Source organism: Myxine glutinosa, chromosome 4, assembly GCF_964187855.1.
Source record: "Myxine glutinosa chromosome 4, kmMyxGlut1.1, whole genome shotgun sequence".
NCBI classification, from domain to species: Eukaryota; Metazoa; Chordata; class Myxini; order Myxiniformes; family Myxinidae; genus Myxine; species Myxine glutinosa.
In genome coordinates this window covers 120,399,178-120,421,383 of record NC_136264.1, presented here as the reverse complement: position 1 = coordinate 120,421,383, position 22,206 = coordinate 120,399,178, and the positions used below count along the sequence as shown (strand labels likewise).

The window sequence follows — 22,206 nt, the reverse complement described above, 5'->3', positions numbered from 1 at the left end:
GTAAAACTGACCAGAGGAAAGGCGGTATGGGCGAACTGCTTCAAGCGTCATGTGCAGCTCTCATTTTGAAAAGAACTTATGACACCGGCCTCTATTCCCAGTCTGAGATGAGTTACATTGAATCGATTAAAAACCGACGTGATCCCCATGAAGATTATCAACGGTTTGCTTGGAGTGCTTGCTTGAGTGCTTAAGCTGCTTGGCGAGCACTCGCCAAGCTGATTGGTAATGTAACACACCTCTGGACATGTGGGTCACCATTCCATTGCGAGGTGTTACAAAATAACTTGTAATTTCGACAGAGAAAGTGTTTGAGCTTGAGGTACCATCTGTACGGCATTGAGCTTCGAGTTGTCTAACCTGGGTGGGATTCTCGATCTGATAATAAACTACCAGATTGGCGCTTCAGAGGCAGGGCATTGCATCACAAAGTATCCCAACCCTTGGATCATTTCGAATATCCTTCACTAGGGTGTCTTGTCTTCTAGCATTAGTGGATGTTTTAAAGATCCTCCGGTGTCTTTTGCGGAGTCGGCGAGTTATCGCCTGCATCCTGAACAAATTACAAATTCCAGCCTAAATCGCCTTCAGTGTCCAACCTAATCGGAGGATTCTTGATGGGAAAATTATTTGTCAAATTCACTTTCTGACGAGTCTGAAGCGAGTTATGCGGCCATTACCCATTGCGTTCTGAGACAATCTTTACCTCCGCCACCAAAGGTGGATGGAGGTTATGTTTTCACCCCTGTCTGTTTGACCGTTTTTTGTGAACCAGATATCTCAAATAGTTGTGGACAGATTTGGACGAAATTTGGCAGAGAGGTCGTGTATGTGACAAGGACGAAATTATTAGACTTTGGTGAAGATCCGGATTCGGATCCTGCTCGTATAATTTTTTAAGTGATACTTTACCATTGGGAGATGGGGCCAAAAGCGATACATAGGAGGATATCTCAAAAAGTTGTGAACGGATTTGGACGAAACTTGGTGGACCGGTTGGATGTGTGACAATGAAGAATCGATTCAATTCTGGTGAAGATCTGAATATGGATTCCGATATAAGAATTATTGAATTTTTAAGTGATTCTTCACCACTGAGTATATAACCACCTTTAGAGGCCATTTTTCCCCGCAAAGCGGGGGTTGGCCTTTTTCGGGAACCGTGGTTGTTGTTGTTTTTTTTTTGTTTTTTTGGTCCCCTTTTTGAAGCAATGTTTTACGGCCGGATGCCCTTCCTGACGCCAACCCCTTTTGCCGCCTTTAACGACAAACAGTGATATACACTGAGTGATGGGGCTAAAAACCAACATACAGCAGGATATCTCAAAAAGTTATAGATGAGTTTGGACGAAACTTGGTGGACAGGTTGCGTGTATGACAATGAAGAATCGATTAAATTTTGGTGAAGATCCGGATCCGGCTACTAGAATTTTAAAAGTGATTCTTCACCATTGGGAGATAGGGCCAAAAACGATACATAGCAGGATATTTCCCTCTGTCACATCACTCAGACGACGTCATGACCATCGCACTTTTCTGGAATTTCGAGGGGCGGTACCCACCAGATTCGCTTTTACAACTGTGACCTCAAAAAATTATTAAAATAAAAAAACACATTCATTTCTTTACTTAAAAATCAATATAATCACTTCAAAGAAATAATTCTGAGTCTGTGGACCTTTAAAACTCCCTTCCCCACCCACCTCCTTCCTATGACTGGTGTGCAAAAAGTTTGAAGGGAAAATTTTGATAATGATATGATCCAGTAATTTTCAGTTTTTTCAATTTGACTTTTGCTTCACTGTCAACCTAAATGGCATCTCAACTTTGCATAAAATACTGGAGCTATATATCATCTAGCACATTGGTCTCCACCTCGAGTTCCATATGTAAAACACAAGAAAGTCCCTTTGCAGCCAATTCTTCTATGGCGTCCATGCTGAGTCCGTAGAGCTCACCATCATGCTGTGATGTCTCAATGAACCTACCCTGTGGGTGGACAAACCACGAGGCATGTTTGTTAGTTTCACATGATCAGAGCATTGAAAGCCAAATTATAAAATATAACAAGAAAAAGAGCAGACATTGCAAACCCTCGCCAGGATGTATTTTCAGTGGTTTTTAAGGCTTTTGTGTTAAAACAAATATGGCGGCCGAACCATGTGACCGATGACGTCATCATTATTTGTTTTCTAAACTCATTTATTCCTAGATTATACTCAAGAAATTTGATCTTGATCGGATGAAGTTTTGTACTTGTCGAATTATGACGTCATAATGGAGGCACCTATGACATCATCATTAACATATTTTATTCCCCATGGAGAGTTCTTTACAATGAGCCATGTCTCAATTTTTTATATTCAGCGCTTTTGGAGATATAGAGGTGCAAAGTTTTTCAGTTTTTCCAAGATGGCGGCAGAACCACGTGACCGATGACGTCATCATTATTTTTTTCTCCACCAGTTTATGCTGACATGGTGCTGAAGAAATTTCCTCTTGATTGGATGAAGTTTTGTACTTGTGGAATTATGACATTATAATGGAGGCACCTATGACATCATCATTAACATATTTTATTCCCCATGGAGAGTTCTTTACAATGAGCCATGTCTCAATTTTTTCTATTCCGCACTTTCGGAGATATAGAGGTGCAAAGTTTTTCGGTTTTTCCAAGATGGCGGCTGAACCACGTGACCGATGACGTCATCTTTTTATTTATTTATCCAGTTTATGCCGAGATGGCGCTCAAGAAATTGCATCTTGATTGGATGAAGTTTTGCACTTGTCGAATTATCGAATTATGACGTCATCATGGAGGCCTTGGGCCGAGAGAGTTAAAAATTGGGCACAGTCTATTGCAGGGCAAGGCAAATATGTGTGTAAAGTATGGCGATGCTATGTGCAACGATGTAGACGTAGTACTGCGCACAAACAGACAAACCAACCAACCAACATACTTGCCGGAATCTTTTCCGGCAAGTAACAAACAAACGGACTCAAATGCAATACCCTCTCCTCTGGCGAGGGTAATTAAGAGAGCAACTAGTCAAGATACTGAAATAGAATGAAAAGCATAATTATCCATTTATTAATTCAGTCAAAAGTTCATCCAATCCAAACCTGCACTTTGCAGGTAGGAGTCTGCATCTCAGAACATTCTGTATATGCGACAGGATTGTCTTTCATTGTCTATACAGTGAGTGGCCTGAAAAAGTATCCACTCCGTCCAGAGTTTGCGTATTTTGATACCAACTGAGCTTATTTCATGATGCTTTCAAATCAAAATTAATATATAAAGCCTTCACAAACTACTCCAAAGTGATAAAGCTAAAAAATGCAGATAAAATGTGAATAACTTTGATTCAGATGATTAGATACAAGAATAAGTAATATTAGAATAAATTTATTATTTTATTATTATTATTTTATTAATAATATTATTTATTATTTTACTATTATTAGAATACATTTATTATTTATTATATTTATTGTAATAAGATATTAGAATAAGTTAGATGATTAGATGATTACAGAGAAAATCAGATGATTGATTGATGATTCTCAGTTGCATAAGTATTCAAATCCTTTGCCTAATCAACACGAAATCACTTCAGGAGTATAGTATTTGTTTGAAACGTTACAAAATAAGTGTGATAGGTTTCACCTGTATGTACTCAGTGGTTTAACTTAAAAATTAAGCTCCCTCACTTATCTGAAGAGTTTTAGGGTGCAACTCACTTGGTCAACCAACGGAATGGCAGGGGCTCAAACTCAGGACCCTAGGATCTCAAGCCAGCCACCTTAACCATTAAGCCAACACCATGGTAAGACATTACTGAAAAAGACGCATCTAAAAGCTGGTATGAAGTTTATGAAAAAGCATCATGATATTGCAGGCAAGTGAAGGAAAAATTTGTGGTTAGACGAGACAAAAATTGAACTTTTTGGTCAAAATGAAAAGTGTTATGTCTGGTGCATGCCTAACACTGCACATCACCAATTTAACATCATTCAATTCAACCCTCCTGTCAAACATGGTGGTGGCAGCATCATGCTATGGGGCTGCTTTCTATCAGCAGGGACCGGCAAGCCTGTCAGGATAGAAGGGACAATGGTCCAAAGCATAAAGCTAAAGCCACACTTGAGTGGCTGAATAACAAGAAAATAAATATTGTTGCGGTTGTGCCATAAAGACAAACCCCTATAATTTGTTGCACGACAACATGTAGCCTGCAGTAGTTAGTTATTTTCTATTGAATGTAAAGATTAGCCCTTTCCCATTGTGTAGTAATCAAAACCAATATGCGTTGAAGTTAGACAGGATTTCAAACCCTCGTTGGTTAAGGGAAGCCATTTTTAATGAGCAGGAAGGCGTGGCCAAAAGCACGGCCCATGTGACCAATGGCGAGCCGGGAACCCGTCGCCATGATGCGGAAAACCTCAGCCAATGGGAGGCTGTGGAACATTTTGAGGGGTGTGGGCGGATCTGGTAAAAGCCCACGCAGATCGCATTATCATTCTCTCCGCCTGGGATTTCGCGCGCACAGGACGACCTCCTGCTCTGAACTCTTGCCTTGGATTTTGCCTCGTGGACGACACGACTCTCTTGCCTTGGATTTTGCCTCGTGGACGACACGACTCTCTTGCCTTGGATTTTGCCTCGTGGATGACACCCTGCTCTGGACTCTCTTGTTTTGGCTCCACCAGACGACACGTGTTTTGGCCTTTGTGTTTCGTCGACCACCATCGCCTCTTTGCCGATCTTTTGCGCCATCCGGCTGACCTGCAAGCGTTGGCATTTCTACACGACTGACCTGCGCTGAAGTTCATCTACCTGTGCTAAGTTCGTCCGTGCCGTCTTAGAGGCGGCGGTTCGTCCTTCGGACCTGACCTCATCGAACTGCGAGCCGCGCACACCAGACCACGTGGTCACCAGCGAGGCATTACAGTACGTACATCGGTACGCCCTTAACCAGTGTCTTTTTCCGTGTGTGTGTGTGTGTGTGTGTGTGTGTGTGTGTGTGTGTGTGTGTGTGTGTGTGTGTGTGTGTGTGTGTGTGTGTCAGAGTGTGAAGGCGCCAAGTCGGGGTTATTATTAGGTAATAATTGATAAGCTGAATCTTCGTCTCTGTTTCTCTATGCCTTCAAAATAAAAGGCTGTACATTTTGTTGTTACTTTCCAACCTTTTCGGTACGTCTTTTCTCCATTGGCCAAGCATCATCTGAGACCGAATTTGGCTAGACTCCGGTCCATAAATCTCGCGAGGTAATGCAGCTTTCCACACCGTGCAAATCCGCTCGGCACTCATAAGGTGTGGGAAAGTGAGGGTTCGATCGCGCCGTTCTTCGGCGTGCACCTTGGTGGTATTCGTGATTCTCCGGTATTAACCGAGGGGAATCACGCAACAAAATTGTTGTCAAAGAGGGGGATTTTTGAACCCGGCCCCCGCAACAAATTGTTGGCAGGAGTGGGGATTTGAATTACCCGCGACAAATTGCTGTCCGGGAGTGGGATTGGACCTGCAGTACGCTTCACGTACTGCGAAATTTCGAGCGAGTGGAAATTTAGTTTAAAACAAATTTAAAAGAAATAAATTAAATTCGGATGATGTCGGGCCAAAACGTGCAGGTTCCGGTGGGAATAGAAAATGTAGAGAATGTAAAGGATAAATTAATGGCCCAGGACACAAAGGAACAGATTGACCTTGGAGGTAATCACGGCACGGCAGGGAGTGAAGATAATGGCGGTGCTTCGCACGCGGGGCCGGCGGCGGAGGCCGAACCTGCTGTGCAAGCGGGGGTTATAGACATGCAGTTATTCATGACTCAGATGAGAGCATGCTTTGAGGTGGGAATGAATAGAATGAGTGATGGGATGGATAGAATGAGGGCAGAAAGAAGATGTGGAATGAAGAAATGAGTGATCGGATGGACACCATGGGAGCGGAAGTTGGGCGTAAGATGGGCGAGGAGTTCGCGGGTGTACGTGACGAGGAAAAGAGGTGTGAGATGCGCGTCCAGTGAGAGTTGAAGGAGAGTACGGCCAAACTGACTGGGGCAATGGAAGTATTGACGCGGGAGGTAGAGGAACCGACGAAGGTAGAGTTGGGGCAGGAAATAGTAGAGGCGCAACGGGAAATAGAGGTAAAACAGAAGCTGGAGGAGGTGGAAGAAGGAATAATAGAAATTGAAAAGACAGAAGAAGAGACGGGGATTGAATTACGGAAGGAATTGATGGAATGTGTGCAAGAGTGGTGCTCGCATCGTGATGAAGAAATACAGTCACGTGAAAAAGTAAGTACACCCCATGTAAAGTTTTGCCTTTTCAACATATAGCTATTTGATCTTCATTTCAACAATATTGATAGATAAAGGTGATATAATATAACAAATATCATGAAACATTTACATTTTGTAGTCCATTGTATAATTTAAATAAACATAAATGCAAATTTCGCATGTGGAAAAAGTAAGTACACCCCTACATTTATCACTACTTCAAATACCTAAAATTAGAATCAGGTGCACCAGTTCAGGTGCAAATGATTAGAACATCGTTAGAGAGGATCTTGGAGGAACCTGTCTTATTTAAACCTCAGACATTTAGTTTGGTTTGCTCGTTGTTGTTGAAGTGTGCGGCTTTACCATGCCGAGATCAAAAGAGCTCTCCGAGGCCTTCAGAAAGAAGGTTATAGATGCCTACGAGTCTGGGAAGGGATTTAAAAAGATCTCCAAACAATTTGAAATCAATCATTCGACTGTCCGGAAGATCATCTACAAGTGGAGAAGATTCCAAACAACTGCCAACTTGTTCAGGCCAGGCCACCCCAGCAAGTTCAGCCCAAGAGCAGACTGCAAGATGCTGAAAGAAGTCTCGAAAAACCCCAGAATGTCATCACGGGACCGACAGGTAGCTCTTGCCACTGTTTATGTCAAAGTGCACGAGTCTACCATTAGAAAGAGGCTGCACAGATTTGATCTACATGGGAGGTGTGCCAGGAGTAAACCGTTGCTGTCCAGAAAGAACATCAGGGCAAGACTAAAGTTTGCCAATGAACACCGTGGCAAAGGCTCGCACTTTTGGAACAATTTGCTCTGGACAGATGAGTCAAAGGTAGAGCTATTTGGCCACAGTATCAGAAGACATGTTTGGCGAAAACCAAAGACAGCATTTGACCACCAGAACCTGATACCAACTGTAAAGCATGGTGGTGGAAATATTATGGTTTGGGGCAGCTTTGCTGCATCAGGGCCTGGGCAGCTCACCATCATAGAATCCACTATGAATTCTTCATTGTACCAGAGGGTGCTTGAGGATAATGTGAGGATATCTGTCGGAAAGTTGAAGCTCAACTGAAGGTGAACCTTGCAACATGACAATGACCCTAAACATACCAATAAATCCACCAAGGAATGGCTGAAAAGAAAGAAATGGAGGGTTCTGGAATGGCCAAGTCAAAGTCCGGAACTAAATTCCATCGAGATGTTGTGGGGGGTTTTTGAAACGAGCTGTGCATGCAAGAAACCCCTCAAACATCGCACAGCTGAAAGAATTCTGCATGGAGGAGTGGGCAAAAATTTCTCCCAGTCGATGTCAGAGACTGGTAGACAGTTGTAAGAAACACCTACTTGAGGTTGTTTCTGCCAAAGGGGCAATACCACCTATTAGAGCCAAGGGTGTACTTACTTTTTCCACATGCAAAATTTGCAATTTATGTTTATTTAAATTATACAATGGACTAAAAAATGTAAATGTTTCATGATATTTGTGATATTATATCACCTTTATCTATCAATGTTGTTGAAATGAATATCAAATAGCTGTATGTTGAAATATGTTGGAAAAGTCAAAACTTTACATGGGGTGTACTTACTTTTTCACGTGACTGTACCTGTTAATCAAATAGAAAGATTACAGGTTCTTGAAGAGGACCGGGAGAAGGTGAGTCCCGAGGTGAGTAGCGATATCAGGAATGTGTATGGTGCGATGGGGTGTTCGACAAGCTTGGGGGTCGGGATAGACCCGGGAGTTCGTGAAGGGCCCATTGTGAGGGGTGAGACTGACACGGAGTGTGTGGAGAGAGTGTGCGCACTGGTGTGTGCGAGTACGGAGTGTGTGGAGAGAGAGTGCGCACCGGTGGGTGCAAGTACGGAGTGTGTGGAGAGAGTGTGCGCACCGGTGTGTGCGAGTACGAAATGGAGTGCGAGAAATGATCAGGCTCAGGCATCGACGCCGACCGGGGTAGTGCTTAGTGAGACGGGTCGAGTATGCGAGCCCCCGATAAATGGTGCGCCGTGGGGACCGGAGGGAATCGTGCAGCGTCGGTCTCACAAGGACCGGCGTGCGGGATTCGTACCTCCGGCACCCGCACGGTATTGTTGGCACCGTACCACGGCAAGAGTGATCGGCGAGGTTCGAGGGGTAATTGGGATTGTCGAAGACACGCACCTTACCAGGTGAGGTGCTCGAACAGTGGCCGATTGGGTAATCGTGCGTGGGACCGCAGGGCCCCGCGCAGGGATGTACCCCGGCACCTGGGACCACCAACTCCCTCCCCCCCCCCCCCCCCCCCCGGATCGTCAATGCCGGCCGGATATCACCCCATACAGGTGACCAACCACCCTCATGGATCGCTCGGCCCTTAGAGGCCGAGCCGCGACCAAGTACCTCCATAGATGGGGGCTCGTAGTTTAGAGGACTGGGGGAGTATTGTGCCCCTCACGTGGGGATATGGTGGCGTGACCATTCCCCACGATAAGGGGGGCCCATGAGCACTAGTTTAGGGGGATAGCATTGTTAGGCCCATTGAGGGGCCAGCAATGGTTGCTCCATGGGGGCACCGAAGCACTCGCTGAGGGAGAGCTAGGATAATGATTAGGGATCTAGAGAGACAATAGGGACAAGATTTAAGTAGCGACCATGAACAGTAGTGGGGACGTAGAGAGTTTTAGCTGGTTGTTAACAAAGGGTGTGCGTCGTGTAAAGGGACGACGGGGAAGCACGAGTTATAGGGGAATCAGTTGGATTAATGATGCTGTGTGTAAGTGTAAATGGAATCGAGTAGTGGTGTGAAAATAATTGGTGTGGAATGCATGGTGCGAAGGATTGAATGGGGGGAGTTGGAACCCATTCACGGAGGCCCGGGTGGGTAGTTTAAAGTTAGTTAGAGGGTGCAGGTAAATTACCTGGATATTGACACCTGTGGTGCTGATTGTGGAAATAGTTTTTTTGTGAGGTGCATGAGGCGGTGGAATGGCTGGGCATGTGGCTTATTAGTAGTAATAGTTATTGGGACACTCCGTCACTGGTAGCTCGTCGGCCAGGTAAGGCCGCAGGTAGGCTCAGGGAGCCAGTTAGAGTTAGAGTGAGTGGGGCCCGAGGATCCAGGAGAAGGACCCGGGTTGCCCAATGCCAAGGTGGGCATCAGGGGGTAAGCGCCAGGGAGGGCCTTCCCCAGGTAGGTTAGTGTGAGGAGCAGGCAAGCTCAGGAGGCAGCTCCAGTGAACGGAGGGGTGCAGGTAGGTAGACCTGCTGGTAGAGCCACACGACCCAGCCTCGAAATTGTGCGAGGGCACAGATGGAAAAATTTGTGGGGTTAGACCCAAATTTAGAGGGGCACCACAGTGTGGGCAATGTGAATTCGGATTCTTAGAACCACATAGTTTAAAGAAGGCCGATTGGCAGGGTACAAACCCGGGGAGATTAAAATGTGTAATGATGTCAGAGTAGTTAGAATTTTGTGAAGACCCCTTCGCACCATCCACAACCATCCACAAGGGGATGGATTTCGCACCACGGGACTCAATGTTTGATTGGTAAGATGCATCACGACATGAGTACGAAACATTGTGTTGATTCCGCCTTTCCTTCCTGGGAGAACCTGGGGGGAGTTGGGGACGAATTTGGAATAAAGAGGGGAAATGGGAGACAAGACGTCGAGACGAATTGTAAATACAAGGAGGGCTAGGGTAGTGTAGTCAACGGTGGGGGTACGTATGGGTAGGGCCAGGCTCTAGTTCACTCTGCTGGCGTTCCTCTCACCCACTTGTCATACCTGTGTTTTGCATGTGCCACCGTGTCTTTTCCTTTTTGCTCGTTGCGTCTTCTCTTCCTCCCCGATCCAGGACCATCACGAGGACTTACCTTGCCGTCGCAGCATCTTGCTGCTATTCTTCGGCACACGCGTGCACCTTGATCCGTGCGCCTTGAAGGTATTCGTGATTCTCCGGTATTAACCGAGGGGAATCACGCAACAAAATTGTTGTCAAAGAGGTGGATTTTTGAACCCGGCCCCCGCAACAAATTGTTGTCAGGAGTGGGGATTTGAACCACCGCAACAATATTATTGAGTGGCCCAGTCCAAGTCCTCCCTTGAACCCAATTGAACATTTATGGCAAGATTTGATTACAGTCCATCGACGATCCCCATCAAACTGTGCAGAACTAGAGCAATTTTCACGCGAAGAATTGGCAAAGAAAGATTTCACCATCTCACTGTGCAAAGCTGGTAGAGACCTACCAAAAAAGTCTCATTGCGGTCTTTTCTGCAAAAGGCGCTTCCACCAAGTACTGACCTAAAGGGCTGAATACTTTTGCAACCAGTGAATTTCGATTGGTACATGTGTTTTTCAGATATTGCAGACATGTCACCTCCTTCAACTATAACAAAGTTTAGTTTGATCTTTTCAGTTTTGAATAAAAAAAGTTCATTTGGAAAAATTGTTTCTACATCATTCGTAATTCATCTAAATGTGGCATTATTGGTAGGGGTTGAATACTGTTACGTTTGTAGGGGGTAGGCAATAGCTTAGTCCAGGTAGAATGCACAGGTGGTGTGCTCCGACTGTCGTGAAGAAGAAGAAACCCCATGTAATAAGTAGGAAATTTGTGTTGACAGTATGTCGTGGAAGAGCTTGTACCTTCGTCCCCATGAGAGGGGTGGGGTTTGTTAATTAGCGAGGGATTATGGGTAAATTAATCCCCTGTATGTAATTGCCTCTGTCATCTGTTCCTGTGTTCGTTACGACGCCACACCATAGCCAAGCCAAGCAATCGACACCATAATTAATCACACTAATTAACAACCAACCTGAAACCAGGCATCGAACACTACCGCTGGTGCCGTAGCCGCTACATCACCACCTCAATCAGGCAGGGCCGTGGAGCCACGCCCCGAAGAGCAGTGATTGGTCCGGGATTTGATTGGCACAAGGACTGGTAAAATGGAACTCACTGATAGGAGTGGACACGGAGACGTCGGGAGATGACGTCAGAGCCTTGACTTTAAAGGAACGCTCGGCTGACATTTTCTCTTCTCGTTCTGGATCCCATAGCGAACGGTCGCTATTGCTCTTGCGCAAGGAAGATTCATCACGAATGGTCGTGTTCCAACATCTTCATCGTGGTTGTGAGGAGGAGGAACTGCGGACCGAGAACTGTGGTATCCCGTGCAAGAACGACAAGTGGACGGGCGTAGCCTGCTCGCTGTGCTCCCGACAAAGCCAGGAGTGAGCGGACGCGCGGCGAGCCTTAGTTCGTGCCAACGAGCGCATTTTACCGCCAAGGACGCGAGGGGGTTTTGACGATTCCTGACGAGATTCAAGAGCCGATTTGAGCTGTGCCACAAACTACACATATTTATTTTCAGTTATTTTTTCCATTGTTCGTATTTGAGTCTATATGGGTGCACCCCAATTAGGAATATAGCTTTATCGTGCATTATTTTGTGACGCATTTTCTTGAATAAATCCTGTATTTTTGTACATTTTTATTCCGTGTCGGTTTGAGTTGATTTATTGCAGGGTCGAGGACGTCGGGTGGACTCTCGAAGGTAAGCTCTTCGGCCTCCCTCCCTGCGCGTATAACGAAGGTCTGCCATTGAATTGAACGCCTCGGAGTTAAAGCTCGTTTGGTCATCTGTGTCGCCCTGCAGTGTTCACCACAGAGAGCAGGCACACGACAATACTTTTGCAGGCCACTGTATTTAACCAATACTCTGGAGTCTACACTAATTTCAAAAGTTTTGCATGCAACCTTTTCGGATGGGCTAACCTCATGGTAAGATCAGTCTTTGGCTCAAACAACCCGAATGGTGGAATATTTTTGAGATATAATTAGTGTAGCATGCAGACACATGGTAATCATTCACCCCCTACTAAACATGAAACAAAAGTACATGATAGCTGTGACATCACGAGCTTTTTTAATTTTTAGTTTTTTAAATCGTGAGCTGCCTTTTGCTTTACCTGCAGTGTCATGTCCCCAAACTCCCTTGCAGTCACAAAGTAGTATTCCCTGCCCTCCTCTTCTCCTGGGTGTGGCTTCCTCGTAGTGTGGCATGTCCTGAGTACATTTCATGCATTGAAATTGAATTCAAGTTGTGACGCCAAATAATAGAATGATGCATAAACTTTGTCTCAAATAAAAACTGGTATAAATTTATGCTTTATGCATGTCACCTCTTTTACTGTCAATAAGGATAATAGCATTGATTTACTGTACTTTCATTATCATTTTTCTAATCTGAACTCGATCATATAATTTACTCCAGCAAGGTTGTAAATGTTATCACCAAATAGCAAGAAGACAATTTGTTTTGGCCTTAAAAAAACACCTGTTGGGCATAACTTCGAACGTGCTTTGCAGCCTTACTCTTCAAGCTAATTACACATTTTGCTGCTAATTGTTTAATTTACCTTATTTACATCTCAAATTGCAAACAGCTGTGGTCAATAAGTTATTGGCCACAGTTGCCACCATTGGTGAGAGACGTGATTGCTGTTGAGTTTTTTAGACATTGATCTAAGGCTAATTAATGGGGGAGCTTGTACATAAATCACATGTAGGATATACATACAGTGGACATCAGTGTACTTTAACATGAATTATAAGGGCAGTAGAAGACAATGGACAAGGGAGCTGAATCTGGGTTCACAGAATTTTAAACTATCGGTTCAAATGAAATGCCAAACAGGCCAACCCAAAGAAAGCAAAAACATACTAGAAGGGCACCCGGTAGAGCGCATGCCTCCGTCAGGCTGAGCAGTTTACGTTTTGTATCTCATTGGGAGATCCGGACCTGAACCAAAATCTAATCAATTCGTCCTTGTCAGGGCCTCTTTGTGTGGATCAATTCGTCCCAACCTGTCCACCACGTTTCATCTAAATATGTCTACAACTTTTTTTAGATACCAGTCTGTATATTGCTTTTGGTCCTAACTCTCAATAGTGAAGAATCACTTTTAAAATTCTCGGATCCAGAATCTGATCTTCAACAAAATCTAATCAATTCATCCTTCTCACACCATGAACATGTCCAACAAATTTCGTCTGAATCCATCCACAACTTTTTGAGATATTCTGCTCACAGATAGACAGGGGTACAAACATCCTCCGTCCACCTTCGATGGCAGAGGTAACAAGTTGGATCGCAGATATTTGTAAGCAAATGCAAATCTCTCCTAATTTGCATTCCTCATAAATAAATATAATTGCAGATTTTGACCTGTATAAAATCGAAACTGCCATCTTGAAAACTTTATAAAACAGAACTGACAAAAAATGCATGAAAACGTATTACAAAATGTTTGTCACTGCAAATATTTATTGTTGAATGGCTGCATAAATCAGGTGGCCATGTAAGGTTATTAAATATCGCAAAATATTGCTGGATGTAAACCTGAATGCTCAGTATTTTGGCCATATCAGCTAGATGGTCACATAATCAAGCTTTACTAATAAGTAAAAGTCAGTCAGACCAGGCCATAAATAGGTCAGTTTGACTTATTTTGCATAAAGCCATTGAGACCTCCCTAGGTGCATCATCACCAACGCGTGAACTCATAAATCTTTGCCAAATGAAGACACAAGACCAATCTCTACCTACTTTGATCTGTAAGGGCTGGATTAAGAAGGTACTTTTTGTGCCAAGTCTTGGCTGGATTGGCTGAAATAAAAATGCTTCGTCGGCCAGAAACATTCATTTTGTCTCAAATTTTGATATTTGACCCCCCTGTGAAATCTAAAGAAAAGAACCAAACGTATGTCAGTTTACTTAAATCTGTAGGGGCTCTAGTAAGATATCAGTAAACACTAATTATTGTCTGGAATGGTTGGCATGGCAAGCCAAAACCCTTAATTTTTCATCTGATTTTGGCACATGGCCTCTGCATTATCCCATAAACGAGTAATCTGTAGTGTTTCTAAGCATCTCTATATAGGCTGTTTGTACCAACTCATCTCTATCGATTCACATACATGGGAATCGCAAGGGAAATGTATGATTTTTAGTGTTTCTCATTTGTTCCCTTAAAATCTGAATGGAGGCTTACTTCGATTTTTAAGGCATCTGGATTTATTGGAAGAAGCTACCGAGAACCAACTTGAGTCAGAAATGAAGCAATGGTGTGCAATTGTAATTTGTTGGAAAGAAAGAAGAAGAAAAACAATGTCTTCCTGGAGAAGGAGGAGACATTAAAAGCATTTTTACCTATCAGTTCACCTGCTCCTTAAGGGAGTGGCAGGAAGGGGTATATAGAGTATTCATCTCTGGGGTATATAGAGTACAGTAAATCTAGGCTCGGGTCCTCTGAGATGCATTACTACCCATTACATGTCTGTGGGTTATGCGACACGCGTATAATGCCTCAAGAATGTCGGGTTTCCTCCTTTTCAATTTAGTGTTAAACAGCAATAGCGACTGTTTTAAAGGGTCATCATACATGTTTGTGGTTTATAATGTTTTTTACTTCCCATTGGGGTGCCCCATGAAATGCCACGATAAGCTATTTAAACACGTTGACACGACAATTTTCCAAGGAGGAAAAAACCCTTGGGTAGGGGGGTGGGGTATTATTAGTATTAATATTGTTGTGTAATAACATAAATATTATGCTATTGTTGCGGATATGGGATTTGGCCTCCATATCCGCTTGTAAATATTCCCCTATTTCCCCAATACTCCCCAACTATCCCCAATCCCCCATTCCCTAGTCCCATTGTCTGTAAACAACACTCTGTAGAACCGACCTTCCCCTTTTTCCCCCATTAAATGTCGTGCCCAGGTCCACCGCATCTCACGTAGACAACTTTCGGACATCTTGCTAGTTATTCTTAGTCTATGTCAGTTAAGGACTCGTTTCCATTAATTCTGACTCTTCGTTGCACCAGAATGTGATTGTATGGCACCAGTAGTGAGTTTAGGACCTCCCCATACCTCCTCCCATCTTCCCCATGAAACAACAACAACAACAACAACAACTACCACAACGGCGCGCGGGGAGTGTGCGTCCTCACTCCGGCTCGGTTAGCCGCCATTACCCATGTGCGCCGACGGGGTTACCACGAAGGGGCTGCCTGTCGTCGGCCCCTCGTCAAGGGCGGAGCCGGTAACCCCCGCACCCAATAAGAAGCAACGGGCCGATTCCATCTGGGGCGGAGCTAACGAGCCGAGGGCGTGTCACTCCCCGCCGGGGATACGCAGCGACCTACCGGACGTGACGTCAGATGCGCCTCAGCCACGAAGGAGAAACAGACGCCACCGCCAGTGAGAGAGACCTCCCGCATCTCTGGACCGGACCGGGTCGATTTTACCCCTGAGCCAAGGTGCACCTTGAGCCATCGACTGCCTGCCCCTCCTTGCCATCAATCCCCGTGTGAGTCAGTTTTGTCCCGTTTATCTGTGGTCTGTCGGGAATAAGATAAGTGTGTCTAAGTGCCTACCTTCCTATGCTGTCTCTCTTGTCCTTGTAATCTAACGTTCCGAACTATTATAACCTCCTCCGGAGGTCTTGAGAACTGTACCCCTGGTGTCGTGTCATTTAATCCAGCCGTTGTGTCCTTTCCTCAATTGATTTAGCGTAGCGCGACTCGGCCAACATTCGAGTATAATCGGGTAAACTGTGCAGACGCGGTCATACCAAACCGCTCGGTAAACCAACATCCACAACCGCGTCTGTAACACTATTATTATTATATTATCATGAGTGCTGTTATTAAATCCACCACCAAAGGTGAATGCAGGTTATATTTTCATTCCTGTCTGTGTTTGTGAACAGGATATCTCAAAAAGTTATGGCCGGACAGGTAGGGTGTGTGACAAGGTCGAATCAATTTGATTTTGTTGAAAAGATCCGAATACCGGTACGGATCCGGATATGAGAATTTTTTTTAATTTCTAAGTGATTCTTCACCATTGAGTGATAGAGCCAAAACGATATATAGCATGATATTTCAAAAGGTTGTGGACGGATTATGACATACTTAGTGGATGAGTTGGTCAAGTGATAAGAACAAGCCGATCTGATTTTGGTTCAGGTCTGAATCCAGATCTGGCCTATCAGTGGGATACAAAACGTAAATTGTTCAGCCTGGCAGAGGTATGTGTGCTCCCTATACCGAGTGCCGTTCTTGATACTGTAATAGCAATACATCAATCCATATGGAATGTAAGCATGTCTTGCTCTTTTAAAACGATTACAAGTGAAGGATAAATAAAGGTATAGATTGGAAGTAACTATTTTGGGTGGAACTAACTGTTTTTTACAATAAAATTTTCCTTTGTTACTTTTGTACCACATTATTAGCCGCGTCGCAAGACGCTGGTCATAGAGTGCACTCTGCTGTTGTTCTTGTTCTTCTTGCAGAGAAGACAAAACCTCAAAGCTCCACCCATTCTGGGAACCATAGCTCCACCCATTGTGGGAGAGGCTTCATATAAACAAATATCCACCATTTTATTAACTCGCATAGCTTTGAGGCCTGTTTTGTAGGCCCGTGGTGTCTTCCTCTCTCACACAGTTTTATTTCAAATCAAATTCGATATATCATTTCATTTTTCACAGTCGCTAACATAGTTTTAGACTCGGTTGAAAAAAAACGGGAAGAAATTCCGATGAAAGTTGCCCTTTATAGAACGAAATGAATTCTCAAAGGCCTGTAACTTCAAGTCTATTGAGATGTTTTTTTTAAAAATCGCGGCATGGTCAGTCATACACCGCCCGAAATAACAGACGGGAAAATGCTGAGATATATATATTTTGTTTAAATCGCGGCATGGTCAGTCATACACCGCCCGAAATAACAGACGGGAAAATGCCGAGATATATTAAAAATTCGTCCATTTGATGACAATCGTCACGATGAAATATTTAATTTATACGTCGTCACAATAATGTGGAGAGAGGAGCATAGCTTCGTTCACGTGTCGCCACATACGGGAAATTGCCGAGATATATTTTTTTTAAATCGCGGCATGGTCAGTCATACACCGCCTGAAATAACAGATGGGAAAATGCCGAGATATATTAAAAATTCGTCCATTTGATGACAATCGTCACAATGAAATATTTAATTTATACGTCGTCACAATAATGTGGAGAGAGGAGCATAGCTTCGTTCACGTGTCGCCACACATGGGAAATTGCCGAGATATTTTTTTTTTAAATCGCGGCATGGTCAGTCATACACCGCCTGAAATAACAGACGGGAAAATGCCGAGATATATTAAAAATTCGTCGCCACACACGGGAAATTGCCGAAATATATTTTCACTTTGCACAAAAATAACATCAAGTAATCGAATCAATAGGAATGTCCTGTGCCTATAACATCGACGTTATAGGCACAGCTGCATCTAGGCATTGTGTAACATCGACGCGGCTTTTGTTTTAATTAAAACTTTTGTACTTGTTTTTCATTATTTCCTGTCAAAATTCACAATCAATGGCTTTTAATTTAGGATGTATCCTTTGATTTTTTTTTTCCCATCTTGCTATTAATTTGCAATTGTTAGGTCGGGCTTTGACACCAATACAAATTTTTATTACTTTTGTTATTATTAGAAGCGGCCTTGGAAAAACGCCACGATAAGCTATCGTCAAGGCTATTGTTACATCTGTTGCAATTTTGTAATTCATTCCTGTAAAGTGCATTTGCATCATTCTTTTCTGTTGAGTACTCTTCCTCATAAGATGCCAATGTAACAGTACTTTACAGCAGTACTTCGCCAGTCTGAAAGAAGGTCACATTCTATGAGTTGGTACAACTGTAAGTGAAAGAGCTAAACTAGCTCTTATCATTGAAACAAACAGATTACTGTTGTATTCCACTGGAACAAAACCCCCCACCATTTTCATATGCTATCCAAACCCTTCCATGACCCTTCGGCTTTTCTGACCTATCGGATCCACAATACGCCTCAACATAATAGCATGATGGACTGCTGTTGAAATAATACTTCTGTAATTTGAGTGCAATGCTTTACTCCCATCCCCAAGCAATCTCAGCCATTTATTCTGTCTTGCTTATGTAGCACAGCACTCTTACCCATGGCCAAGGTACTTTCCAAACTCTTCACACAGCTGCTGGGCTAGCTCTTGCTTTCCTCCAGCCAATGGGCCTGTTAGCACTAACATAGGGTATGGGCAGTTGATGGAGAATGGAGTGCTGGGATGGGCAATAGGAGGAACAAATGATAACGGTGAGTTCTGAATGATTTTGTACCTTTAATTAATAACAATATTTTAAATAATGCAACAACTTTTTTTTTCTTAACACCCCAAGGGAAGGGTCTGGCCCAAACACCAAGAGCCCCCCCCCCCCGTGGAAAACCAAAGAAAGAAGATGGGAAAATGTAAACAGGATGGAAATTCTGCAGATGATTGTTACACAGTAAAATAAAGATGGGGAGATGGGGTGAGGGGCTTCTGGGGAATTTTCAGACAAACAAGGAGCATTACAGATGGCACCGGCAGTGAAAACTAGTGGCCTATGAAGGGCCTCCCTTGCTCAGTGCGACTCCCGTCGTGAACTGGCAGAGAAGGGAACCCGAGATTATGCACCAGATGATGAGACATCCTCCTAGAGTGCTATATCAAGGTTTGGGCCTCTGGCTTTTTGTAAGTAAGCCTGTGGAAACTATGGCTCGAACGGTACCCTCTAGCAGTCTAGCAGATACTGCAGCAACAGTAACGCACTCCATAAGGCAGAAAGTACCCCCAAAAACCTACAAACCCCCCTGACAGCCTGTCCCAAGAGCTTGCAACAGAATCAATGTTCTGCTAAAGGCTCATAAGGGACAGGTGGTTGTACCACCCCAGGTGGCTGTGAATATCATACGACCTGAAAACATGCTATGAAAATGCCCTTTTAAAAAATGAAGTCTGCCTTCAAAATGACCAATATCAAAAAAGTTGAGCACGAGCTATTTGGACAGGTGGTTTAAGATAATTTTATTTGTCAATCACCTATGGTAGATCTTCTGTGGTTGCAGGAGAGCAAACACCTTGTTGGTTATGTGATCTTCGGCTGCAAACACCTCTGCTGGAGGGCCAAAGTTGTTGATAGCAGTGACCTGCAGCAGGAAGGGGCACAGATGTCACACAACTCTGCTTCCTTTCCTTTTAACTTGCATTTCATCATTCTGTGTTGAAACCTCTATGAAGAACAGAGCCCAGCTGATGATCTGGACAGATGGAGAAACTCCATTGCTTAAAAGTTAATGAGGTTCGTACTTTCGGTCAAGCCTGATGTTGGCATAACGGGTTATGGTGGTAGGCTTAATATATTAGGGTCCTGAGTTTGAGCCCCTGTTGTGCCTTTAACATAGTACCAGGTGGGTTGACTCAGACTGTCAACCTTTTGAGGTTGGCAAAATGAGTAACAGCTTACAGGGAAGAATGACCTATTCGAGATCCTACATCAGTGGTGACCCATCCAGGGTTGTGCTGAAGAGAGGCAAAGTGAGCAAAGGTTTGTAATCACATATTTTAATCGCTCAAAGTCCAAAAAACATTTTCTGAAAGAGAAAGATCATATCTTTAAAAATTGAGTCATCGTGCAAACCTTCTCTTTAATTGTCACAATCTCTCCATCAAGTTTAGTAAGCTTCTGCAGGATGAATATGGTGTGTAGGCGGTATTCCTGCCCATCCTGGATTTGCATACACATGGTGGAAAAATTGTAAATGTCAGGATTACTATGATGCATCAAAGCAGGTGATAAACAGACAAAGCCTATATGAAATCCATTGTAAATATTTATTACCTGGATTGGGTTATTGCGAATATCCAAGCTTCGTAGGAGGCTTAGTGCTTGTAGGTGCCTTGTTTCTTGCTGGTTTGCAACCTGGGCCAAACCATATTATACCTGCTTAGGAGCAATCTCACCTTTCTAACCAATTATTTTTAGGGTAATTCTGGTATTTATTATTGGGACACCAGCTACTTTTATACTAATGTACTAATCAACATTAAGTTATTACAATTTTCATGTTTTATTAAAGAAAAACAAGATCAAAAGGCTAACAGTGGCGTAGCCGGGCTTGTAAAATATTATAAACCACAAACACACATGATTAGCTTTTTAAACAGTCGCTAATGGTGTTTATAACATTAAAGAAGGAAATTTGGAGGAATCCCAACATCCGTGAGGTAAGTTTTACTTACAGAACTGAGCGAAGATCTACTGTAATCTATATACCCCACAAGGGTTGCAGGTGTGCTTATTTACCAAGCAGTTAGCTAGCACTTGCCATGCCAGCCGTTCCTTAAGGGTTTTGAATGGAGTGCTTGCTCGAATGATTAAACCACTTCGCGATCTCTCCACAATAAACTTGGTAAATGAACACACACCCAATGTTCTTGAGACCCGACCATAGATCGACTGTAATCTATATACCCCAAAGAGGAATGACCCTTTCTGTAGTGAGCGGGTGTCGGCCTACTAGTAAATTAAAATGTCGGTCGGTGGAGGCAGCCGTCGTAATGACAGCATAGACGTAATGACATAACGGACACAAAACTGCCGCTAAGTTAATATATAGAAGATGATATATTTTAACTTCCTGTAAGTTTGCAGTCACTACGAAGGGATTAGTGTTACGATTAAATTTATTATAATATTAACGTTACATTCCCATTATTTCGTAAATGATATTACTATTTAAAAAACCGAGGCTAATTCCTTATTTCTGCAGTTATTAATATTAGTGCCGAACACCGCTCATCACTGATTCATGAACAATACACCGCTTCAATCGATTAACTTTCCATTCACGACATTGGGATTAAAGTGTTATGGTTATATTTACTATATTTTTTATTATTATTACGAAAACGATACTACTGTATTAAGAAACCTGGGCTTAATTTGTCAGAAGTGGTCTGAAGTGAGGCTTAACGCCTAAGGCCTAAACGTACCGTACTGTATTGTTGGAAGAGACGTAACGCCGATGATTTCGATATTTGATGGTCATTTTAACAATCGGTTTGTTTGTGTTTCACATTGAATGAAAAATGTTAAGGTAGAGCATGGCGATTGTGATATATGACAGGTTCGACAATATGTTCGGCATGAACGGCACATAAATGAAAATGGCGGTGTGTGGAGAGGCGCTGTACCGCCATAATGACATCAGACGTGATCACATCACCCTGTCATGTGACCAGATCCTCATCTCTGATTGGTATACGTTTGAGGGGACATACATACCTACATACATACGGATGGACAAACACTGTTCTAGACGGCTTTGCCCTATGGGCTATGCCGTAAAAATAATATTTATTAGGACTCGTTATCAATCAATCAACAAATCATTTTGGTTTATTAATAAAAACATCCTTGATAAATACATGAGAAGACTGATAGATACACGGTTAACATCAGAATAACGAGGAAAATTACACAATAAGACACAAAAGAAAACATAATAACCATCACATTATACTAACACTAATAACAAATACACTCAATATATAACTCGGATGGGATCAAAAAAGAATTAAAAATCATGTTAAAACAAATGTAAAAGCACCAAAATCACAAGCTAAACTAGAACGGCACTCAATAGAGAGCATACCTCCACCAGGCTGAACAGTTTACATTTTGTATCCCACCGATAGGCCAGCTCTGCATCCGGGAATTAACCAAATTCTAATCTGCTTGTTCTTGTCATCTAAGCAACCCACTCACCTAGTTTTGTTATAATCCGTCCACAACTTTTTGAAATATCATGCTGTATATATTGGTTTTGGCCCCATCTCTCAATGGTGAAGAATCACTTTTAGAATTAAAACTAGAATGACAATCTTCGACGTCACGACGTTGACTGATATGCCTCCGCCCACATTATTACATCCATATAATACCACATTATTACATCCATACCAAATTTGATTTAAATCCATTCAGCTGTTCTCAAG

At 43.1% G+C, this 22,206-nt stretch overlaps 1 protein-coding gene across 1 annotated transcript in view; it reads right to left on the bottom strand.

Annotated features, from left to right (window-relative positions):
- The window catches only part of LOC137425146 (uncharacterized), a 40,363-nt gene extending 20,230 nt beyond the window's left edge, over nucleotides 1-20,133 (bottom strand). The window contains exons 1-5 of the mRNA XM_078776348.1: nucleotides 20,048-20,133; nucleotides 19,847-19,933; nucleotides 19,249-19,355; nucleotides 18,329-18,448; nucleotides 12,250-12,346 (exon numbers count right to left, since the gene is read on the bottom strand). Of these exons, the coding sequence (XP_078632474.1) occupies nucleotides 12,250-12,346; nucleotides 18,329-18,417 (186 nt within the window). The 5' untranslated portion in view covers nucleotides 18,418-18,448; nucleotides 19,249-19,355; nucleotides 19,847-19,933; nucleotides 20,048-20,133. The remainder of the gene's footprint in view (nucleotides 1-12,249; nucleotides 12,347-18,328; nucleotides 18,449-19,248; nucleotides 19,356-19,846; nucleotides 19,934-20,047) is intronic.
- Between the last annotated feature and the right edge of the window lie 2,073 nt (nucleotides 20,134-22,206).